This window comes from Tursiops truncatus, chromosome 6, assembly GCF_011762595.2.
Source record: "Tursiops truncatus isolate mTurTru1 chromosome 6, mTurTru1.mat.Y, whole genome shotgun sequence".
In the NCBI taxonomy this organism is placed as follows: Eukaryota; Metazoa; Chordata; class Mammalia; order Artiodactyla; family Delphinidae; genus Tursiops; species Tursiops truncatus.
The window spans coordinates 73,003,973-73,024,722 of NC_047039.1; the positions used below are offsets into that span (position 1 = coordinate 73,003,973).

General features: G+C 32.1%; 1 protein-coding gene across 6 annotated transcripts in view; it reads left to right on the top strand.

Annotated features, from left to right (window-relative positions):
- Positions 1–20,750, top strand: part of VPS13A (vacuolar protein sorting 13 homolog A) — a 233,519-nt gene that overhangs the window by 197,315 nt on the left and 15,454 nt on the right. For 3 of the 6 annotated variants that reach the window (XR_004527015.2, XM_019934642.3, XM_073806233.1), the window contains 9 exons: positions 624–737; positions 1,620–1,765; positions 2,966–3,047; positions 3,888–4,001; positions 5,135–5,210; positions 5,297–5,460; positions 5,774–5,819; positions 5,929–6,052; positions 10,363–10,477. Coding sequence is in view for 2 of the 6 variants with exons in the window: in XM_019934642.3 (XP_019790201.2) it covers positions 624–737; positions 1,620–1,765; positions 2,966–3,047; positions 3,888–4,001; positions 5,135–5,210; positions 5,297–5,460; positions 5,774–5,819; positions 5,929–6,052; positions 10,363–10,477 (981 nt within the window). In the remaining 4 variants the exon portion in view is untranslated. Of the gene's footprint in view, positions 1–623; positions 738–1,619; positions 1,766–2,965; positions 3,048–3,887; positions 4,002–5,134; positions 5,211–5,296; positions 5,461–5,773; positions 5,820–5,928; positions 6,053–10,362; positions 10,478–12,941; positions 13,126–20,750 lie in introns of those variants that run through there. The other 3 variants (XR_002176281.3, XR_012332570.1, XM_073806234.1) reach the window with 2 other exon arrangements.

Below are 20,750 nucleotides of genomic sequence, written 5' to 3' on the forward strand. Positions count from 1 at the left end.
CAGTTTCACTGGAGAGCTAAAGATCTCCTTACACCATTATCCCAGAAGTGAATTTCTAAATATACTTTTAATAAGGTTATCATTTTGAAGTTTTTGTTAATCAGTTAAAATGTGAATGTTGGGCCGTTTCTCAACACACAGAAGTACTAGATTTGTGAGCATTTGCAAAAGAAATAGTGTTGATTATCAAGAATGAAAGCACTAATCACTTCATGAAAAATTACTTTCAGTGCCTTCCCTTTTTTGATTTATATTAGTGACCTCTGTAGATGTCAGTAATGCATTTATCAAAAAGCTGCAAGTACGATTGTATTATTCCTAAGAAAGTGTTGATGGATTGGATTAGTGGCCTTTTGGAATAAAATCTATGGTCACGTGAAGAAAACCTTAGTGTCTTTTAATGTATTGGATGGAAACATAGAAGATATGCTTATCAGTTTGTGAGTGACTGAACTTTCCTAACAGTAGAGATGTTAGTTTCCCTTCTAAGGCAGTAGGTTCCCAATCATGAGCAATGTTGAATCTGGATATTATGGGGAAGTATTCTGCAGCGTGTGAGCTATTAGCTTAATACTTCTACAGAAATATCCCTTATGTTTTTAATATTTTATGTTCCTTTATAGGTTGAGCTTTTTCATAAAGATACAGAAGCTTTCCAAGAAGAATATAAAATAGTTTCATTAGGAGATTCATCACAAGTCAGTCTCTATGAATACTTTCATATATCTCCTATCAAGGTAGGGGAAAAATAAGTCATTTTTATTGTCCTTGATAATCTTGGTAATAGCAGATTGATTTGATCTGTTTGGGGGAATACAACATTTAAATTATATTCTTAATAGTATATAAGTTCTATAACTTCACAATTACAAATATAAGTAAATAACAAAGGAATGATACTTTTAAATTTTTATTATTTATTCTTATAATAATTTTTTATCCTGTGGAAATAATAGTGGAACCACCTACAGTATGTTTATATGTTTACATCTTGACCTAACATTATGTTAACTTGCTATCTATTAAGGTGTTGTGACAATTTTCAAACTTTTGTGTATGATATTAGTATAAGTTTGAAAATAATTTATAAAGTAACCTTGATTTTAAAATTGAAGATTGAATGGAACTAAAAGTAAGTTCTTAACATAAAATTTCTATGAGTTAACTTACATAATACTTGAAGAAAATTACTGTATAACTACTTATACTATATATAATACATATAATACAAAAGTGCTTTTTAACTAGCTTTACCACACTAACTTAATTCTAATAGTTGAAACGTTCACTTTTGGAGATATTTGAGTTAATTTTCAACAATTTCAACTTCTAGATTGTTAATGTTATTAAAAAATATATGAAGATTAATATTTTCCTAGGTTTACCAAAAGAATTGGATTGAACTAAATATCATACATTACATGGTTGAATTTAAATTTTTTAAAGGGCTGTTTACATTTTAAATTCTTTCAACATTCCAGTTATTAATTTTGATATAATCTAGGTAACTTTGAAATCTTATTTATGGTATAGTGAATTTAAGATGATATTGAATTTTAAGAGTTAAAACTGTCATTATGAAGAAAGTGCTTTAAATATTTCTTTCTTTATCTCTTTAGTTGCATTTAAGTGTTTCACTGAGTTCAGGTGGTGAAGAAGCTAAAGATTCAGAACAACCTGAAGGACTGGTAGCAGTTCATTCTTTAAATCTTTTGCTGAAGAGTATTGGTGCCACTCTTACAGATGTACAAGATGTAGTTTTTAAGTATGTTTAATATTCAAATGTATAAATTGATGAAAAGTCCATTTTATATATACATTAAAATTTTATAAGTGAAAAAGTATGTAAAGTACATTGCAGATCATAGGTTGAATATGGTTTTTTGCTGTTAAATGGAATATAATTTAAGAAACATATTGCCTGGTAACCCTTAACTATTAAATAACAGAATAATTATTAAATAATTTCCTTAAGAAAGAGGGACAGAGGTCATGCAAGTTTGTGTGTTATATAAGGCCTTTTTAGCCTAGGGAAGGATTCCTAAGAAGCTGTGTATACCCAAAGATGTGATGTGTGGTGCTTAAAAGATGTTGCTTTAAGGCCTATGGGATCAAGACTCTTCAAAGCATATGTGACTAGAAGAAAATGAATGCCATGATAGCAGAAGTGAAGGGATCAGTTTAAATGTTACAGTCAAGAATTTAATGTGAGTCATAATGTAAGCTATTAGAGTATCTGACCAAAGAGACAGAGAGTCTGAGTGGAGACTTTAGATGAGCATGACCTTTGCAGATAGCACCTAGAGCTATTATTAAGAACAGTAGTAAGAATCAGTGAGTCTAGTAAGACATAACTGTAAATCTAGATAAAAGTTAGGAAACAGTCAAATTTAAAAACACAAGTTTGAAGACATCAGAAATAGGATGAGATTTCTAATCTTGCTGCTGTCCTATCCTTAGCATAGAACTTCCCAATTAGTGGTTCCAGGTATATGCTGTGAATAGGTTATAAATAAACTGATGGTGATTCTTCAGCTGTCAGCTGATCAGGCAGGACCTGCAGCAGCTGAACCGTGGCCATTCTTGAGCAGCCTCTTCCATTTATCTCAGTGTGTCAGGCATTTTCTGTGTGGGCCATGATAGGACAGAATTGAGAAATATAGTTCATGTCCAGGAGTGGGACCCAAGGTCTCTAAAATGCCTGAATTCTGTGAAAATATGTGTATATTGATGGCTTTTCTGAAGATAAGATCCATAGCTTTTATCAGATTCTTAAGAGGGTTCTTTGACCAGAATATGCAGAGATGTATATAGGAGTGGATTTCCTGACTGGTATGGGAAAATGTACTAAAAGGAATTTTTTTGGAGAAAAATTCTAAAGAAAATAAAACCATTCATTAATATTAAAAACATAATCTCCTTTTCTCTATATATTTATACATTTTTTTGTGTTTTTTTTTTTCAGGCTTGCATTTTTTGAACTCAACTATCAGTTCCATACAACATCTGAACTACAGTCTGAAGTAATAAGACACTATTCAAAACAGGTTTGTCTGAGATTATTTTACAGAGGGACAAAGTGATAAAATGGTGAAGGCATATGTGTCTATAGAGGTATAATGATTTGGCCAGGAAGGGAATAGCCGTTTCAAAATTTTAAAACATGGTTTTTTCCCTCAGGATTGTAGAAAGAAGTTGAGCCCAACCACCATTTCAGTTTTTTGCCTTTCTACTTTTAGCCTTTGACAGAAATCTTTCCTGGATCAGTGTGGACTAGATGTAAATCTTTAAATAATAATCAGCTAAGTAATTCAGCTCACTTACTTAAAAAAATAGGTCAAGGGAAACTATTTATCAGTAAGTAACTGATGAACACAGGGCATTTTTAGTGTAATTAAGTTGTTTAGTCAATTAGATATATTATTTTAGTGGATTTTTGTCCACCTCTGAAGACTCCTGTATTTTGTGGTATAATTTATAGAGCATTGAGATAGTTGTATGGTGGACAGATCACTGAGCATGACTTAAGAGGTCTGGGTTTGGATCGCAGTTTTGCTGTTTACCCACCATGGCTCCGGGCATCATTTGACCTGTATGTTTCTCTAGTCTATAAAATGGTGGCAGTAATAATAACTGTCACACATAGTTGTAAAAGTATTTTGAATATTCTAAAACTTTATGTAAATAGGTCATATTTTTTCTCGTACTCTAACACCAAATTGCTTTTTAAAACTAAGACTACTGATGAATACGGTGATATGGTTTAGGCTGAAATTGGTGGTGAGGGTGTTAGCCTGAAAAAAAACTGGATGTGTTTACTGAATATAAGGAAAAAAAATATTAAATCTGATAATCTGATTTGACTAATGTTTCTATTTCATTTTTAGGCCATTAAGCAGATGTATGTACTCATTCTTGGACTTGATGTTTTGGGAAATCCCTTTGGCTTGATTAGAGAATTTTCTGAAGGTGTAGAAGCATTTTTTTATGAGCCTTACCAGGTAAAATAGTTAATCTTGTGTTGTGCAATATATCACACTAATACTTTTGAATAAATAGTGCATCCCATTAGCAGACACAAATTACCATATGTAAAATAGATAAACAACAAGGTCCCTACTGTATAGCACAGGGAACTATATTCAATATCCTGTAATAAACCATAATGGAAAAGAATATGAAAAGTATATATATACATACATATACACACACTTGTGTATATATATGTATAACTGAATCACTTTACTATACACCAGTAACTAAAACAACATTGTAAATCAACTGTACTTCAATTAAAAATGATAATAATAATCACCCCAGTTAACTTGAGTTGTACTTGTGAATGGATTTTTGGAAACACAACAAAAGGACATTATTTTGAAGCAAACAATGGTAAGAGGTTTTTGAGAAGTCTTTTGAGAAATATTTACCTTTTCCTTCAGAATTTAAACTTAAGACTTTACTAAGAAATACCAAATTTTAAGTGTTCTGTTGGAATATTAAAGATGGATAAAATTTGTACTATAGTAGAAGGAAGATTCCCATGGACACACAGTCTTGCTTTGCACAGTGGTGTGGGACAGTAAAAATAACCATGCAAACTGACACTGTGTGAAACAATCTTATTAATCAATGGCAAAAATTATGATTGTTCTCTGTCCCTTAAAAATTTCTGTCAAAACATTCAAAACTCTCCTACTTTCACTTTTAAACATAGAAGATAATGAAAAATAAAGTAAAACTAGTATTTATTTTGTACACTATAATCTAAAATATTAGAAATATTAAGAATTAAAGTGTTTTTATTTCTTTTTAAAAATATTATATAGAGTAGTTTGTGGTTACCTTCTCATAATATAACATATACTCCGAGTAAGCATCTTTTGTACACTTTGGTGAATAGTCATATTCCTTTCTAAGTTTGGATCAACTTCTAACATTTTATCTTTTATACTTTGAATGCCATGAAATATCTGAGAATTATGTTAATGTGAAGTTTTCTTCTGATATCACTTTCTCTGGGACATCTTTATTCTTTTTGTCACTACTACTCTTCTTGTATATACCAAAAAAAAAATTTACCTTTAAACGTAAGCGTAACTTTATTTATTGTTATTCTTTTTTGACCCTTTAGGGAGCCATCCAGGGTCCTGAAGAGTTTGTGGAAGGAATGGCACTGGGACTGAAAGCACTAGTTGGTGGAGCTGTTGGTAAGAAACAGAATGCCTACCAAGAATGATTATGCTAGAAAATAATGATGTGTTTTGTTTTACTAAAAGTATTACAATTTTGCTAGGTGGATTAGCTGGTGCTGCCTCCAAAATCACCAGTGCTATGGCTAAAGGGGTAGCAGCTATGACTATGGATGAAGACTACCAACAGAAGAGAAGAGAAGCCATGAACAAGCAACCAGCTGGTCTTAGAGAAGGCATCACTCGTGGAGGAAAAGGATTAGTTTCTGTAAGAAATTTCCCATGGTTGTGAACATTTTAGGAATATCTTTTAAAGCCATGATCTGTGAGTAAGGAAATAGACATAAAACTTTCATTCACTCAAATATTATTTGGATGTTGGTGGAGCAGTGGGTTGTGACATAATAAAAAATATGTCAGTAGCCTCGAGAAATATTCTGTTTAAATAAAATACTTAGGAAATATGTTAATTCTTATGGTATCTAGAAAGCAGATCTTTGCATTTCTTTTGTAAGCCAGACTTGGTTCTTCAAGGTATCATGTCAAAGTATTGTAAATTTTCAATTGTGCTTTTCCTCTAGGGTTTTGTAAGTGGCATAACAGGAATTGTTACAAAACCGATCAAAGGCAAGTATAGTGATTCCTTTGGGTGATACATATTACCAAGGCTTTCATAAACTGATTCCATTTTCGTTCCTAATCCAATTGTCTAAAGCTCTGTCTTTTTTCTATCCAGGAGCTCAAAAAGAAGGAGCGGCTGGTTTCTTTAAAGGTTTTGGGAAAGGTTTAGTTGGAGCAGTGACAAGGCCAACTGGAGGCATCATAGACATGGCTAGCAGTACATTTCAGGGAATAAAAAGGTAAATTCTCTTTGATGTAAAATATGAGTAAAATGCTTAAACCAAGAGAAATGAGATAAATCTCTTTGGCTTGAGGCACTTAATTATGAACCTGCAATAATGGCAAGTTGCATATGATCTTCCTAATTGCTTTTGATACTTCTTAAATTGTTGGTATTGCATCATTTCAGCTTCATGGAGTTCTACTTCATTTGTCATTCATTCCCAGCAGCCTTGGCAGGGAAGGTTTGGCAAGTTAAGCTTTTCACTTTCCTTGACTGCAATACATTACAAGAATGTAATGCTATACATCAGTTACAAAATTAGCAAATATAATATTCTGTCTCCTTTTTTGAGAAATAAAGAATGGCATTTTACATTCCCGGTTCAAACTCAGCTTGTGTTCACCCCTTCCTTTATGGTCTTATTTTGTTATGAAACTATTATATCCTTTCCCTCTATTTCTCTTCACTTGTGCAAATAATTTTAAACATGTTCTCTTTTCCTCCAAATTAAATTTAGCATAAGACTAAAATTTAGTAGTTGTGTTATTGTTACCTCTATTCTAGAAGTTTGTAACACATAAAACAATTGATTAAATTCATACTAATGAATTTAACTTAGAAACCTAACTTAGAAAATTGGTGGGTGGATATCTCCCTGACTTTTTTCCTTTGTACTTTCTCTGGCTTTCTGCTCTATTGCAATAAGTATTGTCATTAAATTAGTTGCTCCTTTTAAGTCAGTATTTCATACTATGCCCATAATGGGGTGTTTCCAGTTTTAGTTTAGAGTTAAGGTTGGGAAAAAGGGTACAGTTTTTTCTACCTGTAACTTTAGTTTCACAAATATAATTATTGAGTCATAATCATCAGAGAAGTTCAAAAGTCAATAACTCATAGGGAATTCACGATGACAATCAGACAAGAAAAGGAAATAAAAAATCAAACTGGAAAAGAAGAAGTAAAACAGTCACTGTTTGCAGATGACATGATACTATACATAGAAAATCCGAAAGCTGCTATCAGAAAACTACTAGAGCTCATCAGTGAATTGGTTAAAGTTGCAGGATACAAAGTTAATACACAGAAATCTCTTGCATTCCTATACACTAACAATGAAAGATCAGAAAGATAAATCAAGGAAACTATCCCATTTGCCAACACATCAAAAAGAATAAAATACCTAGGAATAAACCTACCTAAGGAGGCAAACGACCTGTACTGTGAAAGCTACATGACACCGATGAAAGAAATCAAAGATGACACAGATGGAAAGATATACCATGTTCTTGGACTGGAAGAATCAATATTGTCAAAATGACTGTACTACCCAAGGCAATCTACAGATTCAGTGCAATCCCTATCAAATTACTAATGGCATTTTCCCCAGAATTAGAACAAAATATTTTACAATTTGTATGGGAACACAAGAGATCACAAGTAGCCAAAGCAATCCTGAGCAAGAAAAAAGGAGCTGGAGCAATCCTGCTCCCTGAGTTCAGTCTATACTACACAGCTACGGTAATCAAAACAGTATGGTACTGGCTCAAAAACAGAAATATAGATCGATGGAACAGTATAGAAAGTCCAGAGATAAACCCATGCACCTATGGTCACCCAATCTATGACAAAGGAGGCAAGAATATACAATGGAGAAAAGACAGTCTCTTCAATCAGTGGTGCTGGGAAAACTGGACAGCTACAGGTAAACGAATGAAATTAGAACACTCCCTAACACCATACACAAAAGTAAACTCAAAATGGATTAAAGACCTAAATGTAAGGCCAGATACTATAAAACTCTTAGAGGAAAACATAGGCAGAACACTCTTTGACATAAATCTCAGCAAGATCTTTTTCGATCCACCTCCTAGAGTAATGAAAATTAAAATAAAAACAAAAATAATTAAGCTTAAAAGCTTTTGCACAGCAAAAGAAACGATAAACAAAAAGACAACCCTCAGAATGGGAGAAAATATTTGCAAATGAACAAACCGACAAGGGATTAACTTCCAAAATATACAAACAGGTCATGCAGCTCAGTATCAAAAAAACAAACAACACAATCAAAAAATGGGCAGAAGACCTAAATAGACATTTCTCCGATGAAGACATACAGATGGCTAAAAAACACATGAAAAGATTCTCAGCATCACTAATTATTAGAGAAATGCAAATCGAAACTACAATGAGGTATCACCTCACACCAGTCAGAATGGCCATCATCAAAAAGTGTACAAACAGGGCTTCCCTGGTGGCGCATTGGTTGAGAGTCCGCTTGCCGAGGCAGGGGACACGGGTTCGTGCCCCAGTCCGGGAAGATCCCACATGCCACGGAGTGGCTGGGCCCGTGAGCCATGGCCACTGAGCCTGCGCGTCCAGAGCCTGTGCTCTGCAACGGGAGAGGCCACGACAGTGAGAGGCCCGCATACCACAAAAAAAAAAAAGTCTACAAACAGTAAATGCCAGAGAGGGTGTGGAGAAAAGGGAACCCTCTAACACTGTTGGTGGGAATGTAAATTAGTATAACCACTATGGAGAACAGTATGGAGGTTCCTTAAAAAAACTAAGAATAGAGCTGCCATATGATCCAGCAATCCCACTCCTGGGCATTTATCTGTAGAAAACCATAATTTGAAAAGATATATGCACCCCAGTGTTCATTGCATCACTATTTACAATAGCCAGGACATGGAAGCAATCTAAATGTCCATCGACAGATGAATGCATGAAGAAGATGTGGTACATATATACAAAGGAATATCACTTAGCCATAGAAGAAATAGTGCCGTTTGCAGCAACATGGATGGACCTAGAGACTGTCATACTGAGTGAAGTAAGTCAGACAGAGAAAGACAAATATGATAGTGCTTATATATGGAATCTAAAAAAATGGTACAAATGAACTTAGCTACAAAACAGAAATAGAGTTATAGATGTAGAAATCAAACTTACAGTTGCCAAGGGGCAAGGTGGGGGAGGGATAAATTGGGAGATTTGGATTAATGTATATACACTATTATATATAAAATAGATAATAATAAGGACCTAACGTATAGCACAGGGAACTCTACTCAATACTCTAATGGCCTGTATGGGAAAGGAATCTAAAAAAGAATGGATATATGTATATGTATAACTGATTGGCTTTGCTGTACACCTGAAACTAAAACAACATTGTAAATCAACTATACTCCAATAAAAATTCATTAAAAAAATTAAATGTCCTTCTTTGTGTCTAATAGGAATTTTTTTTTAAGTCTCATTTTTTTCTGATTTTAGTATAGCCATTCCAGCTCTCTTTTGGTTATTATTTACATGGTATATCTTTTTCCATCCTTTTACTTTCAACTTATCTGTGTCTTTGACTCTAAAATGAGCCTCTTTTGGACAGCATATAGTTGGATCACATTTTTTTACACATTCTGCCAATTTCTGCTTTTAATTGGAAATTGATCCATATGTATGTGTCTATACATATGGATACATTACATGGTAAGCTCTTAATATTTGTTGAATATGTGAATGTTTGTTGAATGAATGAATGAACAATAAATGAGTCTTTCTCATGTAGGTCCATACAGTCAAAAAATGTTAAATAAAATATTAACCAAATTCAGCAATGTGTATATGTGTTTCAAACAGTACATATCAAGCCTTAGAAGGAATGTGAGGGTATGTGAACATTAGAAAACCATGTAATGTGACTTAAAGCATTAATAGTTTGAAGGAGATAAACCACAGGATCACAGCAATGACCAGGGGAAAATTCCGTATTTAAAATTCATTTTTCATTCAAGATTTTCAATAACAATGACAGAAAAAAAGTTAGCAAACTAAGAGTAGAAATGAATTTCCTTGGCTTAACAAGCAGTGCCTTTAAAAAAAAAAAGTTGCTGATATCTGTACTTCATGAATAACTCTTAGAAGCTTTACCTTTAAAGTTGAGAATGAGAGAAGGATGCTTGCAATCCCCTCATGTATTTCGTGTTGTGCTGGAGGAGCTAATAATGCAATATAATAGGAAATAGGAAAAGCAAAAGAAATTAAAAGTCTTAAACCAGAAAAGAAAAAGCAGTACTCATATGCTGATTCTCTGATTATTGTCTACAAAGAAAATCCAAGAGAATCTATAATCACACTTCTTTACAGTTCTACATTTGTCTAGAGAACTTATTATTTGTGTCAAAAGACAAAATTTAAAAAAGAGAAGTGATGTAATAGTCTCATTTTATCCAAAAGAAGATCTTTTTTTAGTAGTTTCATTTTAAAATATACTTAGGAGTTTTTGAGTAATTTTAAAAATCAAGTTATATGTTTTCCCTCTAGAGCTACAGAGACTTCTAATGAAGTGGAGAGTCTGCGACCCCCTAGGTTCTTTAATGAAGATGGAGTTATCAGACCTTACAGGTTGAGGGATGGTACTGGAAATCAAATGTTACAGGTGGGTGAAGAAATATCTTATGAATTAAGATTAATATAGTCAAGTCAGCTTTTTATTTAAAGTAGCTATATAATGCTTTAAATATGTATTAGATTATTTGGGCTTTTATATGTTTTGCTTAATTCCATTTAAAGTTTCTTACATTTACTTAGGTTTTAAATGTACATTTATTTACTGTAAGAATTTTTTTTTTCTTTTTTACAGGCATCAAAAAGTTTGATATGAAAATAGTTAATGCATGACTTTGCAAGTGAAAGCCAACAGTAAATTTTAGTCTTAAAATTTACAAACTACGTACAGCTGTTTCAGTATTTTGAATGCAAAGAAAAGCTTTTATATTGGTAACTTTTTGTATAGGATTTTTAGCAAATCTGACCTTTTTATAGGGTACTCTAAGTTCTGTACTGGATTTACTAGATTAGTCGAAAGCCATTGTGCCTTATGTGCCCTCACAGTTGATGGTACTTATCTACCCGGTTAGACCATTTCTATTTAGGGTGCTTCCTTCAAACCACTAACAGCTTTTATTCCAGATATAATCCTCATGTCCAGTTAGGTATGCATAAGGAAAAAAAAATCATGACCACTGCTATTGTGAATTCTTGGGTTCTCCTGCTTTTCTTTCGAAGATGCTCAAATGGCCATGACCCTCTTCCTGCTTTATGCTTGTGTGGTCTATTTAAAACCCTGTGGAATTGATAAGCAATTTACACGAAAACCAACATCTTTTAGTAAGGAAAATTAGCTTTTAGAACAATAGTCAGTTTGAAGATAGAATATTTTATCTGTTTATATAACTTCTACTTTGAAAGTTAGACTTTTAAAATCTGGATTATGCTGCAGATAACATACACAATACGATATACCAATTTAAAGTCGTTTCTGTTGTTTAGTTGTGAAATACTAAATTAAATCATTTAATTGAAAACAAGGAGGCTTGAAAATACTCATAGTAATAATAAATTGTACATATTTGAAAATACTCATAGTACAGACTTGAAAGTATTGCTAGTACTTGATATCTTTACGTTCACAGTATATAATTCTGCATTAAATGTACTTCCATAAACTACAAGTATTGTGTTAATGTGTGATATTTAGTTAAGTGGTTTTACATTGTGTTTAAAATGTTTTTAAAGCATCAGAATAATTGCATATTGGGATAGAACTGGCAATCTACTGAGAGATTGTGTTTTAAATGGCAGGTTGACAAACTACAATGACAGTATATCATTCTTTGAAAATATTACAGAAGTCACCTATAGTTATACAATTGAAACATACATATCTACTCAGCACGTGCCTTCCCCTATTAGAACACAGTTAACATATTACTAATTCATTTTACTAAACTGAATAGTTATCAAATCACCTTTCACAAAACTATTTCTTGAGAAACTGTTTTATAAACTTAGTAGGAAGTAAGGATGAGTAGTGAGGAGAGTTTAGACATACATCCTCATTATTAGAGAACAGATGATAAGAAAGCCATGACATACCAAGTTTTTCACAGCTGATAATTTGATTTCAGTAACAAGTAAATTTGTTCTATACTTTTTTCCATTGATTGTTTTCTAAAGCTCTGAAGTTTGGGATTTAAGATCATGACTATTGACTGTATTTTTAAACATGCCTATTATTTTCATTAGGCCAGTTGTAGAATTAATTGCTAAAAGAGCTGTTTAAATGACTAAAATCTCACAATCCTTGTCAGCCATTACTTATTTTTCAGCAGGAGTATTAAACACAGTATTAGTCGGAATACCTATAGGAATTCACCAGATGCCTTAGGATGTTTGTGTTTGGCATTACTCTCTTACAGGTGTAAGAATTGGGTTGTTGCTTTAGTGGTAATGGTGCTTTTTTTGAATCAAAACTTTACTATTAGCAAACACTTTGAAATATACAAATACCAGTGCTGTGGCAAAGAAGTAGATGACATATAAACAGTATTTCAAATCTCATCTGCCTAGATTTAATCTGATTTAATAATAATGCCCTTAGAAAACATTTAATACTTTCAAATGTTCGTCCTTTTGTTTTCTAATTTTCTAAAAAGGGTGCTCTGTGTTCACTAAATTATATATGCCTATATATGATAATTAAATATGAGATACACTCTCTTATTGTGTACCTTTCTATCTAGAAAGTGGCACATAATTATAGTGCTTCCTAGTAGTCCATTAAAGCTACCTACTAGAGAAATAGAATAATTCTAACATAGTCACAAAATAATTTACTGGTATCATCAAGCTATTCTGTACATTAAGTGTACCAACCAGTGGAGTTTAGTTAAGTCTTATTAGGTTAAGAAATTATATCCATAATTACTGCCACACTTAGAGCTGAAGTCTTCTTCAAAATTATTGACTTCTTGAACATTTCATAATTTTACGTGTTTTCCAAGCAATTTGCCATACTTAACTAACATTTGTGCTTCTTTTTTTCTTTACCATGCTTACAGAAAATTCAGGTCTACAGGGAGTGGATTATGACTCACAGTAGAAGTAGTGATGATGATAATGATGATGACGATGATTAGTCAGATCTGAAATGTTCAAATTCATATGTTCTTTGTCATTTTATTTGGAATGTTTCATTAACATGTTTTGTATGACTACTACCATAATGCCCATATGGAGTTAAAAGTACGTTTTCCTTTTAAAATGTTTTTCTATGTAGTTTCAAAAACAAAAATGTATGCATTATTTAAGCACGGAAAAATGTATTTTATAGCCAAAGTAGGGCATACCATATATTATAGCATTTATGTGTTTTATAGCTTTGTAATAACAGTTTGTCTTTAAGATTTAAAGTTAGACAATTTTTTTTTTTTTTAACGTTCACTAGTTTCATTTTAAATTATCTGTTTATTTGTTAGCAAAATGCTGTTTTTAATGTTCTCTGTAAATTTTCTGGGCTGTAATATAATGTAATTGAGTTAAAAAAAAAAAAAGAAAGAAAAAGAATAGTAATAGCCAGTCAATATTTTATATTTATTTAGTATTTTAAAAGCATCTTCGTCAAATTTCTTCTAATAATAACAAACTTATATAACTTGAAGCAATACGAATTTGTTGTTCTATTCCAAAATCATATAGGTTGAACTACTATTATAAGAAACATTCATGATTTGTCATAAAGGTTAGATAGTGAAATAATTTATAGTCTGAGAATGAAGAAAAATGTTCTTTGGTTCTTTTATTTCATTTTATTATGTATACATTTTCTGAAACAGTGAACAAAGTTGGTTTTACAATCATTATATTTACTTATTAGCTTACATATCCATGTGCTATATCCTTATTATAAAATGTTATGAATTCAGGACAGAAGAATTGTTATAGTAAGCATAATTATATGTATTTCTTCTAGATAATATTGGGAAAATGTTATCTATGTTTCTGAAAGATGTATAAGCAAATCTGTTTTATGTTTTGCATACTGAAGGCTTTTTTTTTAATTTCAAACTTAGATGAAACTTTTTGTTCTATTTTTCTAGTATATCAGATGTACTTTAAAAAAAAAAACTCGAAAAAGTTAATGACTGTTAATAGTATGATGTTTAAACCCTTATGACTGCTCTGCATTTGGATCAACAAAGGAACATTTACCTTAATTTATGTTAAGCATTTTGCTTATAATGAGCTTATATTAGACTGTAGTAGATAATTGCCTTAATTGTTCAGCTTTTGGTTTAATTTATTCAGCCAATGACTTGAGTCTCTTCTAATTCTTAGGTTTATCAAGATTTTATCTCTATAAATCATTATTTCTTAGAAAATGACTATTTCAGATTTTTAGTATTGAGCTTACAAAAAAAGAAGCTAAAAAATTTTGCTCTTGAAATTTCTACCTGCCTAGTAGCATTGATTCAAATTAAGTAGAAATCCAGGTTGTGTATGCTAGGACTAAGAAATATGTGAATGTCAAAGAATTTAATTACTGTTTTCATCAAAATATAGTATTCTTATCTTTTTGGAGTAAGGTAAATAAATTAAAACAGTGACCATTAAAATAGTCACTGCTGGTATCAGAGACAATTTGTCTTTGTCTTGCATCCAGTGCTCTCTCACCCTTGGTCAAAATCAAGCAAAGTCTGCTGCTTCTACTGGAAGCTGGAAAGAACATAGTCTATTGTTATGTATTGTGTATGCCTGAGGAAGGAAGGGTTTGGTAATTTCATTGACTTCTTGATTCCAACTATGCTAAGCATGCGGCCTTTCTAAAGGAGAAAATGCTAACTGCTTGTTTGCAAGAAATTTACTGAGTTTCCTGTGGTTGGTCTGTGACACTGTACAGTGTCTGTACAGATTTCACAAAGGTCCTTATGAATTTATCTGGGAAAAGTTCTGGATATTTTAGCAGTGCCTTACCATTTTAATGAAAAGAAAATTGGAGGTAGAATTACATTTATTTAAAATCTCTTAAACAGTAAACAAGATTTAAAATAATATTCTAGTAACTAGTAAACTTTGTTCATGTGGCCTTAGGGATTCATCCTTAAGTTTTTAGCCCTTAAAAGTGGCATACATTCTTTTAACAGTATAATTGGCCTTGTTCTTTCTGTTTCTGTTTTCCTGCCCCAGTGAAATAATCTTTTCAAGCTTCTCTGCTGACAGGTATTAATTATTTTTTCAGTTTAAAAAATGTATTTATTATGTTAATTTTATTTGAGAAAAATTTAAGCCTGAGGATTGCTCTATGTTTTCTTGATGGAGAAATAGGACTTGGACAAAAATATCTTCTTATTCCTCATCAAATATATAGAAAATTAGTTCAATTTTGGGACTTTAAATGAGATGAACCGTTCTTTTGTTTGTTTATTAGTGGCCCTGTAATTAATTAGAACTTTAAAAATGGGAGTATCCATCTAATAGTGAGAAAGCTGAGTTTGAAAGATTGACTATGTAATACCACACCTTTCCATAACCTTTAACTTTATTTATATTCCAAATTTCTATGTGGTCATTGCCTATGTATAGAAAAAGGGATAAAGGGATGGAGAGTTCTTCTGTCTTCTTTTCTAAGGGAATAATCACTCATTCTCTATTTTCCTTTGTGTCTACTTGACACTTGAATAACATAGTGAAAACTGGCAAGAAGAAGAGTTTATAAAAATCCTAAAATTGTGAACACCTATCATCATGGATAAATAATCTGTTTTTAAGAGCCTATAAATGAAATTAATTGATGCTCACATTGGTATAGATATAACAAAGTAAATCCAGAGTAATATTACTGACTTTCAATATTCCTTATTGAAAAGGAAGTTGGAATAAATTTCAATTTGCTTCTATTTTTAAAATAATCAGAATTTTATAAATTTTACCTTTTGAAATTATTCAAAACACATATCATTGATGTAGTGTTGAGTGTTGACTTTAAGGTCATGTTATGAAAATTAACAGATGGAGTTAGATCTGTGAGTAGGACATCAAAGTTCAACATGAAGTATGTGCTGCTGTATTTTTCGTCCCAGGGTCATATACACTATAGAATGATGACTGCTGTGACAGCTACTATAGTAGTTTGTCTGATTTAAGTCCCATGGTGAAATTTTGCATTATACTTTTCCTATAGTGATGGGAGGAGGACCAGAAACAACAATCCAACTGTTACTGAGTACTTTTCTACTGTATCTTCAAGCCACAGTTTTTTCTTTTATAGGTTTCCTTGCATATTTGTAATTTATTGTAGTAGTCCAAAATATTATAGGTCCTATAGGGTCTAAATAAGATACACAAATCATTCATTTAAGTCAAATAATAATTATGATGGTTATGTAAAGAGAATGTCAGTTTTATTTATTATCCTACACCTTTGAAATAAATGGAGATCAATTAAAAATGTTTAGATTGTTAATGTAATCTTTAATTTCAGTAGATGAATATTCAAGTTTATGAAGTGCAGTGCGTACAAGCCATACTATATACAAAACCTTACAGAAAGGCCTGAATCAAAGAAGAATGAAACACATGATTTCAAATAACGCAGACCGTGTTAGGGAGCTAACTAGAATAATTTATGATGGTCATATGTAGGAGTTTATGGCTTGGTTTGTTTTAATGTGGTAGACCTATTTTCATGTCTGTAATTATCTCTCAATCAGTGTGATAAATTTATTTAACAATTATTTCATATCAACCAATATGTATATAGGAATAGTGTACCTCCAAATATCAGCTTTAAAATAAACATTTAATAATTTTATAAAATTGGTTTTTAATGTAACCATCTTTATTGCATATACATATCCTATGCAGTGAAATGGTAACAAAGATATCTACTAAATTTGCATTATGCTATTTCTTAGAGATCCTTAATTATTTGAGCATTCAAAATATAGTCATTGTGTTTTTATAAACAGATAATCAGGATAGTATATATAATTCTTAATCGGGAATGCTATGTTTTTATACTGTAAATTATTATCTATGAATAGCTTGTTAACTATATTATGTCTACAAAGATTTTTTGAATGTATTCAGTAAAACTTGGAGTTCCTTTGAACTAAAAAATTTAGAGACTCGCACTCCATGGAAAAAGGTAAATCTCTCTTGCGAATCACTGGACTAACATTGATTCTCAATCTACAGTTTTAGTATTTTACAAAAGATGTGAAATTTTTCAAAAATTAAAGTAGATTATTTTCTACATTGTTAAAGTAATATATGCTCAGTAAAGAAAAATAGGAATAGAAAGGAAAAAACCCTGTCTCCCCACCATTTATTATGGTGTATTTCATTTTTAATTTTTATTCATGTAATTATGATTCAAATATATAAATTTGTTATATATTTTTTATTATTGTAAATTTTTATAAATAGAATTACTATTAACTTCTAAAGAGTAAAAATGTGACCCATTCGGTCCCCAGTGTGGGAAACCTGGTCTTTACTTATGGAATACATTATCACCAGCAGGACCTTTCTATGTTTTGTTTTGTTTTTTTTTTTAAATGTATTTATTTATTTATTTATGGCTGTGTTGGGTCTTTGTTTCTGTGCATGGGCTTTCTCTAGTTGTGGCAAGCGGGGGCCACTCTTCATCGCGGTGCGCAGGCCTCTCACTATCGCGACCTCTGTTGTTGAGGAGCACAGGCTCCAGATGCGCAGGCTCAGTAATTGTGGCTCACGGGCCCAGTTGCTCCGCGGCATGTGGGATCTTCCCAGACCAGGGCTTGAATCCGTGTCCCCTGCATTGGCAGGCAGATTCTGAACCACTGCGCCACCAGGGAAGCCCTCTATGTTTTTATAGTTGATGTAGAAGCTTTTTCTTTTTGCTTGAACATATTTTTACCTTTTGACTCTGCCTTTTTTAAAAAAAATTTACCCCTTAAATAAATCTTCTCAAAATTCATTTGTGTATGTACATGTATGTATAATCTTTGTGTTTTTCATTGTGTACAGATATTGACAGCTGGGTTGTCCCATGGGGGTAGTATTTTTCAGCCATTTCAGACATCTAAAAATTTTATCTGTGTTTTCTTTGAATCTCTTACATGTCTTACAAAGATATCATAGATGCCATTATATAAGTTGTAGAAGGGACGCTGTTTTCGTTTGTTGTATATTTCTTTTCTTTCAGAAATTACAAATGTTTATAATTAGCTTCAAACACTGCCTTAATAGCAATTGGAAGATAACTACCTTCAGCTGATGTGGTCTTTCCCTTTACTTCCGGAAGAGAATTACAACTGATCTGGGAAAAAAACGGGCTTATCATAGGCAGTCAGATCACCAGAGTAGTGCTGAACATTCTTCCTGGCTTCATCTGAAATTTTGAGTAAGTGGACAAGAACTATGAGATAAAGGACTATTGGATTTCACTCTTCATTTTTAACTCTTCCTCTCCAGAAGCATACTTCTGAATGGGATGAGAAAACTGAAGAGAGCCAAATTCTGTTATCAAAGCAAATTAGAGTTAGCATCTCAGATAAAGCAGATGCCATGAAAAGATTACCTGTCCAACTTGGATACAATTCTCATACCTCATTTATTAGCTTAATAGAACTCTCTTGGAGAGTCTTTGGCACATCATTTTTGAAAGCATATACTTTTGAACATTTAGTAGTAAGTCCCACTAACTTTATTTTGGACCAGTGGACTAACTCACGCCACTTAGAACCTTCCAGAATTACATAAAAATAACTGTGTGAATAAGACTTTGAAATTGTATCTTTTTCTGGAGGTGATGGTCCCACTTAGGGGAGGTTCCAGTTTTCTCTTTGTCAAAAAAGTGTACAATGAATTTTTAAATTATTTTTTAATCCAGTAACTGAAATGAGACTAATTTGATTATTAAATCTTTTTCAAAAGTTTGTCATCATTTCATCCCATAAATTTATAAATATATTATGGAAGGATAAATATTAAAGTAGAAAATGTAGCACATTTAAAAGAAGTAAAAATGTTAAGCTCAGATAGGTTCAACTTGAGTCTTTCTGCTTACCGAGGATGTGCAAATAGAGCTAAAATTCTGCAGTAAGTTTTAGTTTAAAAGGTCTTTAGGCTTTATTTAGCTAAAGGTGCTAAATTGTAACCTGGGATTCAACCCATGACTTCTCTACTGATACATGAGAGCCCTACCTTACAATGTCCCTTGGTTACTTTCAACAGCACATAGGTTCTCAACATAACTTGAGCTTAGTAAAGTTGATTCATATTTTATTTTAGTGTGTGCTCTAACAATAATATTGTTAGAAGACTTTATTATAAATTATGAAAAGTCTTCTTTATTAGCCAAATATCCTATGAGAGAAAAGCTGTTGTCTTGCCAAATGAAACAGTTCATCTTCATAGAAAATTAGATTGGAGGCTGCTTTCATTCATCTAAAAACAAAATTTAATGTCATCTATAAAAGGAAACACCATGTATAGTTTTTTGCCAGTTAAGAGTCTTTAGTTGTAAATTCAAATGAAACTGATATCCTATCTGGTGATGATTCTGATGAACTGTATATCAGTGAAAATTTACCGCTAAAGAATCTTATAGGAAGCAGTATGGAGAAATGTACATTTAGACATTTTGTGCACGTTGAGTCTGAGTTAGTTGTTTATTAGTCTTACTACCTTCCAAAGAGATAATTATCCCTGGGTATTCTATGAAATGGAAGTATTACAGGAGATGTGACACAGCTTGTGAACTATCTGAATCCATATTCCAATGAGCTGTTAAAATGGGATCCCACTTCATCTAGTGGAATATATGTATCTCCTCTATGCTAACTCATTTTGACAGTAAAGATACCTGGGGTGCAGTAATACCGTATGGCTCAGGGCCTGGATTCTGGAACCATGTAAACCTGAATTCAGTACTAGCCTTTTCCTTTTACTAGCTTTATAGTCTTTTATTCTAGTCTGATCTCATATTCCAGACTATAAAATGAAGATAATTGTAGTACTAACAGTACTTTGGTATATAATACCAAGATAATAGTACCTTGATGGTGTTGCTAGGATTAAAAAGCCAGGTAATATATGTGATTATTAGTACAGTGTCTAATAGGAACTTAATATATTTTCATTATTCCAGATGAATAATAACCAGTGTATGCTGGTTCTAGTCATCATTATTCTATATTCCTCATTTGTCTCCTCTTTGCCAAAATAAAAGCCATCATTAAATTTTGCCTTTTTTTTTTTTTTCTTTTAAGGTTAATAGAATAGTTAGAATGTTGTGACGGTTTCCACACATTAATTGGTAAGCGATAGAAACAATAAAACCTCAGTGATTTGGACTGCTCTGAATTATTTCAGTATTTTGAAAGAAATGTTATTCTTTTCAAGTTTATATAGTATCATGGGTCAGTAAATGTTCAATAGAGGTTCTGCCGGAAATGCATTAGAGAGACTTTTGTAACTATTCACTTACAGTGTTTCTGACCAGTTTCTCTGGCTCTTCTTGTAGAATGTATTAGGTACGTTAATTAATGGTCTGCTGTTGTCAGTGCACATAATTATGTCATGAGCATAATTCTGTCCTTTCTCCAGACTGTTTTAGTTGAACCAGTTGGTGACAATTCACATCTCTTAAGATAATAGTTTCTTTTATTTGATTTTATGTCACAGTGTTATGCTCAGCTGTCCTGTGTAAGCTGTCAGCATAGTTTATACTTTGGCTGACTGTCAAAATAGCTTATTTGCATGGGAGGAGACAAAGGTATGGGGGGAATTAAACAAAGCCTTATTCCTCTTCAGATTTGATGACACAGTCAATGAGATTCAATTTTTTTAAAAAACCAATTTGCCTCACATAATAAGCTAAATAC